Source organism: Molossus molossus, unplaced genomic scaffold (assembly GCF_014108415.1).
Source record: "Molossus molossus isolate mMolMol1 unplaced genomic scaffold, mMolMol1.p scaffold_m16_p_2, whole genome shotgun sequence".
In the NCBI taxonomy this organism is placed as follows: Eukaryota; Metazoa; Chordata; class Mammalia; order Chiroptera; family Molossidae; genus Molossus; species Molossus molossus.
In genome coordinates, this window is record NW_023425355.1 from 52,356,531 (window position 1) to 52,364,178 (window position 7,648).

The 7,648-nt window shown below is 38.3% G+C and overlaps 1 protein-coding gene across 1 annotated transcript; it reads right to left on the reverse strand.

The window, feature by feature from the left end:
- Nucleotides 1–5,957: 5,957 nt before the first annotated feature.
- Nucleotides 5,958–6,218, reverse strand: LOC118635256 (oligosaccharyltransferase complex subunit OSTC-like). Its single transcript, XM_036270046.1, has one exon. It carries the CDS (start codon nucleotides 6,207–6,209, stop codon nucleotides 5,958–5,960), a length of 252 nt encoding a protein of 83 aa, XP_036125939.1. The 5' UTR covers nucleotides 6,210–6,218.
- Between the last annotated feature and the right edge of the window lie 1,430 nt (nucleotides 6,219–7,648).

Genomic DNA, 7,648 nt, shown 5'->3' on the forward strand with positions numbered 1-7,648 from the left:
ATGGAGGGACCTGGAAAGTATTATCCTAAGTGAAAGAAGCCAAGCAGAGAAGGACAAATACCACATGATCTCACTTATATACGGAATATAATGAACATAACAGTCTGAGGAATACAGTAGACCCAGACACATGGAAGTGGGGCACAGACTGACATCCCTCAGAAGAGGGGATGGGGGGTGGGGGGGTGGGAAGGGATAAACCACAGAACTTATATGCATGTATGCATGACCAATGGACATGGACAACTAAGCCGGGGACAGGGTGGAGGGGGGGTGGGGTGGGGGGTGCCAATGGGGTAAAAAGGTAAAATATCTGTAACAAAAAAATAAATAAATAAAAATTAAAAAAAAAAAAAAAAAAAAGAGTGGCAAAGTGGACACCCCTGTCTTGTTCTTGTTCTTAAGGGGAATGCTTATTGCCCATTGAGTATGATGTTGACTGTAGGTTTTTTATATATGGCTTCTATTGTGTTGAGATATAATCCCTCTATTCCCACATTGCTGAGCATTTCTATCAGAAATGGGTGCTGGATTTTGTTGAATGCTTTTTCAGTGTCTATTGATATAATCATGTGGTTTTTATCTTTTATTTTGTTTATGTGGTGTATCGCATTTATTGAATGCAAATATTGTGTCCTGTTTGCATTCCTGGGATAAATTCCTTTTGGTCATGATGAATAAATTTTTTGATGTATTGCTGGATTTGATTTGCTAATATTTTGTTAAGAATTTTGGCATCTGTGTTAATCAAAAATATTGGCCTGTAGTTTTCTTTTGTTAGTAGTGTCTTTATCTAGTGAAGATTATGCTGGCCTCATAAAGTGAGTTTGGAAGTGTTCCATTTTCTCGGATTTTTTGAAAGAGTTTGAGGAGAATGGGCATTAGCTCTTCTTTGAGTGATTGGTAAAACTCCCTCATGAAACCATTCAGGCCTGGACTTGTTTATGCTGGGAATTTCTTAATTACATCTTTAATTTGATTTTTTGTTATTGATCTGGTCACGTTTTCTATCTGTTCCTGGTTTAGTTTTGGAGGCTGTATGTTTCTAGAAATTTGTCTATTTTTCCTAGATTATCCAATTTGTTTGCATATTAATGGTTCGTAGTATGTTTTGATGATCCTTTGTATTTCTGTGGTGTCAGTTGTTATTTCTCCTCTTTTGTTTCTGATTTTGTTTATTTGGTTTCTCTCCTTTTCTTTCTTGGTGAGTCTGGCTAAAGGTTTATTGATCTGTTTATATTTTTAAAGAACGGGGTTTTTGTTTCATTGATCTTTTGAATTGTTTATTTCTTTTCTTTTTCTTTTTTCCTTTTATTTGTGGGGGGGGGTCTCTCTGTCATTTACTTCTGCTCTGACCATTACTATTTCCTTCATCCTACTAGCTTTGGGTTTTTCTTTTTGTTGACTTTCTAGTTCTTTAAGTTGTAGCATTAGAGAATCAATTATAAATTTTCTTTGTTTCTTGAGGTAGGCCTGTAGGGCTAAAAACTTCCCAGTCAGGACTGCTTTTCCTTTGTCCCATAGATGTTGCGTTTTTGTGTGTCTGTTTTCATTAGTTTCCTGAAAGTTTTTAGTTTCTTCCTTTATAACATTAGTAATCCATTTGTTGTTTAATAACATGCTATTTTGCCTCCAAGTGTTTGAATGTTTTTGTGTGTTTTTAGTGTAATTGAGTTCTAGTTTCATGCCACTGTGATCTGAGTAGATATTTGATATGATTTCAATCTTCCTGAAAATGTAGAAACTTGCTTTGTGTCCTACCATGTGTTCTATCTTTGAGAATGTCCCATGTGCACTTGAGAAGACTGTATATTTTGCAGTTTTGGTATAAATGTTTTATAAATGTCAATGAAATCCAACTGATCTATTTTGTCTTTTAAGGACTCTATGTCCTTGTTAATTTTTTGTCTTGAAAAAATATCCAGTGGTGTCAGTGGCATGTTTAAGTCACCCACTATGACCATATTGCTATTGATCTCCACTATGACCATATTGCTATTGATCTCCTTGAAGTCCTCCAAAAGTTTTTAATATATTTGGGTGCTTCTGTATTTGATGCATATATATTTACCAGGGTTATATCTTCTTGTTGGATTGATCCTTTTAATATTATGTAGTGACCTTCTCTGTCTCTTATTATGGCCCTATTTTTGAAGTCTATCTTGTCAGATATGAGTATTGCTATACAAGCTCTTTTTTCATTTCCACTTGCTTGGAAAAAAAATTTTTCCACCTCTTCACTTTCATTCTGTGTGAGTCTTTTGTTGTAAGGTAGGTCTCTTGTAGACAGCATATATATGGGTCATGTTTTCTTATCCAATCAGGTATCCTATGTCTTTTGATTGGAGCAAATAAGCCATTTACATTTAAGGTAATTATTGATGGATAGTTATTTGTTGCCATTTTAATTTTATGTTTGTGTTCCTCTCTCTCTCCCCCTGTTTCTTCTTCTTACAACAGTCCCTATAGCATTTCTTGCAGTACTGGTTTGGTTGTTGTAAATTCCTTTAGCTTTTTTTTAATCCACACAGATGTTTATTTCTCCTTCAATTTTGAATGATAGTCTTGCTGGATAGGGTAGTCTTGGATGCAGACCCTTGCCTTGCATTACTTTGTACACTTTATGCCACTCCCTTCCGGCCTGCAGTGTTTCTGTTGAGAAATCAGCTGACAGTCTAATGGGAGCTCTCTTGTAGGTCACTTTCTGTCTCTCTCTTGGTTTCTTTAAGATTCTGTCTTTTTCTTTAATGTTTGCCATTTTTATTATGAGGTATCTAGCTTCAGGTGTTCTTGGATTCATCTTACTTGGGAATCTCTGCATTTTCTGTACTTGTGTGACTTTTTTCTTCACCAGTTTAAGGAAGTTTTCTGTCATTTTTTCAAACTGGTTCTGTATTCCTTTCTATGATTCTTCTCCTTCCGGTATCCCTATAATACGAATGTTGTTACATTTCGTATTCTCCCACAACTCCCTTAAACTCTCCTGCTGCTTTTTATTTACTTATTTATTTTATCCTCACCTGAAGACATTTTTCCATTTTTTGTTCAGATAGAGTGGGAGGGAAAGATGAAAAGAAAGAGAGAGAGAAGCATCGACATGAAAGGGACACATCGATTGGCTGACACCCGCACAACCCAACCAGGGCCAGGGAAACACTGCAACCAAGGTATGTGCCCTTAGCGGGAACCAAACTTGGGTCTCTCCGAACCACAGTACAACACTCTAACCACTGAGCCAATATAGCCAGGGTTCTCCTACTGATTTTGAAACTTTTTTTTCATTTGCTGCTCTATTTAGGTGTTTTTCTCTACCTTGTCTTCTCAGTTGCTGATTTAGTCTTCAGCTTCTTCTAATCTACTATTGAAACCTTCTAATGTATTTTTCATAAAAGCTATGTCATTCTTTATTTCCTCCTGATTTTTATACATAGCTTCTACCTCTTTATGCATAGCTTCTACCTCTTTTTTTTTAAGCTGAAGTAGTTTTTTAAGCTGGACTACTTCATAATTCTTAAGTTGCTTGTAGTTCTCACCAAATTGTTTGAGCACCCTTAAAATCATTTCTTTGAATCCTTAATCTGACAAGTTGCCTTCTTCCATTTCCTGTAGTTTCTTTTCTAATGATTCCTCTTTGTGTTTCCTTTGTGTGTTGTTTTAGCGGCCTGGTAGCTCTAAACCCAGTGAGGGATATTTGGATGTGTAGGCAGCTCACTGTATATCAAAAAAGGCTACTGTGCCTCTCAGACTGTTCTGTTGTGTGCTGTCTTTTGCCTGCTGTAGATCCTGGAGGACTGACTACTTGGGGCTGGTATTGGTGTGTCCTGGTAAATTCTGCTGCTGAATTGCATGGGCCCCTCTGAAGCTGTTTTTCCTGGTGGTTGCTGGTGCCACCTGTAGCTATATTGCTCAGGCTCTGCTGAATTTGCACTCCCTGCCCACACCTTGGGTGGTTGGGTCACACAAGCCCATCTTGAGCCCCAGCTCCCAGCTAAACCCACAGGCAGCTGTGTTGCACAGGCCCTGCTAGAACCCTGTTACCTCACCAATCTTGTGGGCAGCTGGGTTTTACAGGCCCCATTGTAGCCCCTGCTTCCTTTTTATCCCATGAGGATCTAGATTGCAAAATCCCTTCTGGAGACCCAGCTCCTAGTCTATTTTGTGGGCAGCTGGGTTGCACAGGCCTCTTTGGGTCCCTGAGTCCCCACAGGTCCCGTGGGGAGCTGGATCACACTGGTCCCTCTTGAGCCCTTGTTCTGCACTGCTCTTGTGAGCTGCTGGGTCACACAGGGCCCTATGGAGCCCCAGGTCTCACCTCTGGTGGCTGGGAAGTGCTTCTGGGGAGTGCTGCTGCCCTGTGGGGCTCAGCTCCTGCTTAGCCTTTGCTAATTTTTGGGAATGGTTCTCTGCTGCCAGTATGCACTTCTGTTGTCTGGGGATGGATGTCTGGCCCCAGTCTCTGTTGCTGGGGGTATATCTGGACTCTGATTGGGCTGCTACTATGGGGGATGGTGCTGGTCCCCTGGCTGTCTGTGGCTTCTGAGATCGGCACCTTGGCAGCTCCACTACTGTGCACTGGTCTGTGTTGACACAGAGTGCGCACTGGTTTGATGGTGCCAGGTGTGCTGTTGGGCTCAGGCTGCTGGGCCCTAGCAGCTCCCACTGCCTCCTCCCAGGGAAGACCTGGGATCTTTCAAAATGGTGGTACCTCCTTGAAGCACAGGGAGAAGTGCCCTGAAGGGTTGCTTACAAAGGTACCTGGCTGCTCCCAGTCCAGGGCACAGAAACCGTCAGCTCCACATCTCTGCACTGCACAAATGTGGTCATCCACCTTCACGTCCACTCACACTTTTTCACACACTAGCTCACTCTCTCACGCACTCACCCTTTCACTGGTCCTGCCCACTGCCATGCTTTTATGCAATTCCCAATCTATTTTTTAATATATGTATTTTCAAGTAAAATGTGCAAAAGCATTAATTGTCTGAAACATTAACATAGCTCTAAGCATTTTATTGAAATCATATCTAAATATTACATTCCTTTAAATGCTTAAAAAGGCTGAGGAAGCAGATACCTAAAATTTTAAAAACATATTTTCTTTTTATCTATTTTCTTTGAAAATGCTCATCTTATGGACAGTAATAGCTGTTACTTACATTTGACATGTACTAAAACCTTTTGGTTTTGATAAAATACACATAACATAAAATTTATTATTTTAACCATTTTAAATCAGTTTTATTTATGTAAAGTTTTAGTAGTGGCCAAGTTTTCAGTACTTATTTTAATAATTTAGATATCTTATCTTTATTTTATTGTCAGTACATAGAGGTATGACAATTTTGTTGGTCTTTTCAAAGAGCCAAATTTTATTTTTGTGGGTTTTTTTTTTATTGATTTTCTTTTCTTTTTTTTAATTAGAAAAATTCTTTATTTGTGCTCCTTTTATGCACCTCACTGTTCAGGAAACAGCCTCACATACACGTCTGAAATAATGTATTGTCACACACTCTGTTTAAAGGCAAAGCACCACAGGTGAAGCTGATCAGCTGTCCAGACTTCTCAGCTTATGGGATCTTGCTACCTCATTTTACATTAATTTCTCAAAGTCAGAAATGTCATCTCCAAAAAATGTTGAGGGTTGTAAAAAACAATTAGTTTATTCAATATTACAGGTGGAAAAATGGAGTATATTTTAAGAAATTAAAAACTGAGAAGAAAATGCCACTTAACATCATTGGTACATCAGAGTACGTCAGCAGCAAAAACACTGTGATGATCTTGTCCCTTTGATATTATGGCCCAAACTTTAATGCTTCCCATGTTTTCTACTACACGCTCTTTTTCTGCTGCTTTTTATCTTTTTCTATATTTTATATCAGAGGTTTGTTATAGTCTTTAAAACTTCATTAGCAGGAACAAATCCAGTATCCACAGATTTCTTCTCAAAAGGCACTCTAACCCATCAGATAGCCCCTGTAGGCTAAGAAATTCTCTGGTCTCTGATGCCCATTTTCATCAGTCATAGAGTCAACACTTGGAGGTTCAACAATAATATCATAAATTATTCCTCCGGTGGTGAAGGAGTAAGACACCACCACCAGAGTGTACACCATCATGGCCAAGGTCATGTGCACCCATGGTGGCTTCTTCAGCTTCAGGTTGGGGCATTCCAGCACTAAGAATGGGACTCGGTACAGAGTCTCCATGTTGGTGGTGGCAAGGGTCACTATTGATTTTCAATTGTCAGTGTCATTATTCTTCACTCTACTTCTTAATATTTTCTTTTGCTTAATAGCTTTGCTTTAGTTTGCTTTTCCTTTCCTAGTTCAAGGTATAAATTTAAGTTAATGATTGGAGATTTTTTAATGTAGCCATTTGCAAGTATAAATGTCATTGTTGCCAAAAATACTCTGTGTTATTTCAGGCTTTGTAAATATATTGATGCTTATTTGGTGGTCTAACATATGGTATCCTGAATAATGTCCTATGTATTATTAAAAAAAATGCATTTTCTACTGTGCTTGGGTAAAATGTATTGTCTCTTAGGTCTAGTTGATTGATAGTGTTATCAAATCTTTATTTCCTCATTTACTTTAGTTGTTTCATCTATTATTAAAAGCAAGTTATTGAAGTTTTCAATTGTAATTATAGAGCCATCTATTTATCTCTTCATTTCTGGCAATCTTTGCTGTATATATTATACAGGTCTATGTTAAGAGTGTTTAAGTTTATAAAGTTATATATTTTTGAAAGATTGGCCCTTTTTATCATAATATATACTCCTTTGTCCATTGTAATACAGTCATCTCTCGTTTATCACTGTTAATCTGTTCCAGACTCTAGCAGTGTACCTGGCATTGAAGGATTCCTGGGGTGCTTGAATACATAGGCCTAGAGTCCATATGTAAAATAATTTTAACTTTAATTATAATACAGAGGTGTATAATTGACTCATAAAACCGAGTGCATGCTGTATCATTTTCACTGTCTTGATCAATTTTTAATGAATATATTTGAAAAACACGTGACAGAATAAAGCCGAGAAAGTTGAAGCACGAAGTGACGAGGGACCACTGTATTTTTGTATAACCACCCAAACTCTTTCGGTTATAATTTTTATCCCATATCTTTCTCCATCCTTTGCTTTAAAACTAAATGTTTCTGTGGATCTAAAATGAGCCTCTAGTAAATAGCATATAAATTGATCACATTTTTTTTTTATCCTCACCCGACGAAATTTTTTGTTCAGATAGAGTGGGAGGAAGAAAGAGAGAGAGAGAAACACTGATGTGAAAGGGACACATCGAGTTGTTGCCACCCGCACGACCCAACCAGGGCCGGGGACAAACAGCAACCAACGTACGTGCCCTTAGCAGGAACTGAACCCTGGTCTCTGGATTGCAGGCCGACGCTCTAACCACTGAGCAAAACCAGCAAGGTTAGATTGATCACATTTTTAAATCTATTCTGCAACCTGTCTTTTGGTTGGAGTAACCACATTTAGTAACTACTGATAACAAAGGACTTACTTCTGCCATTTTGCTTCTGTCTTTTCCTGTATTATTCCTATGTTTTCAATAGTTTTATTATAGCTTTTTTGTGTGTTTAATTGAACCCCCTCCCCCAGTATCCTTCAACAGGTTAA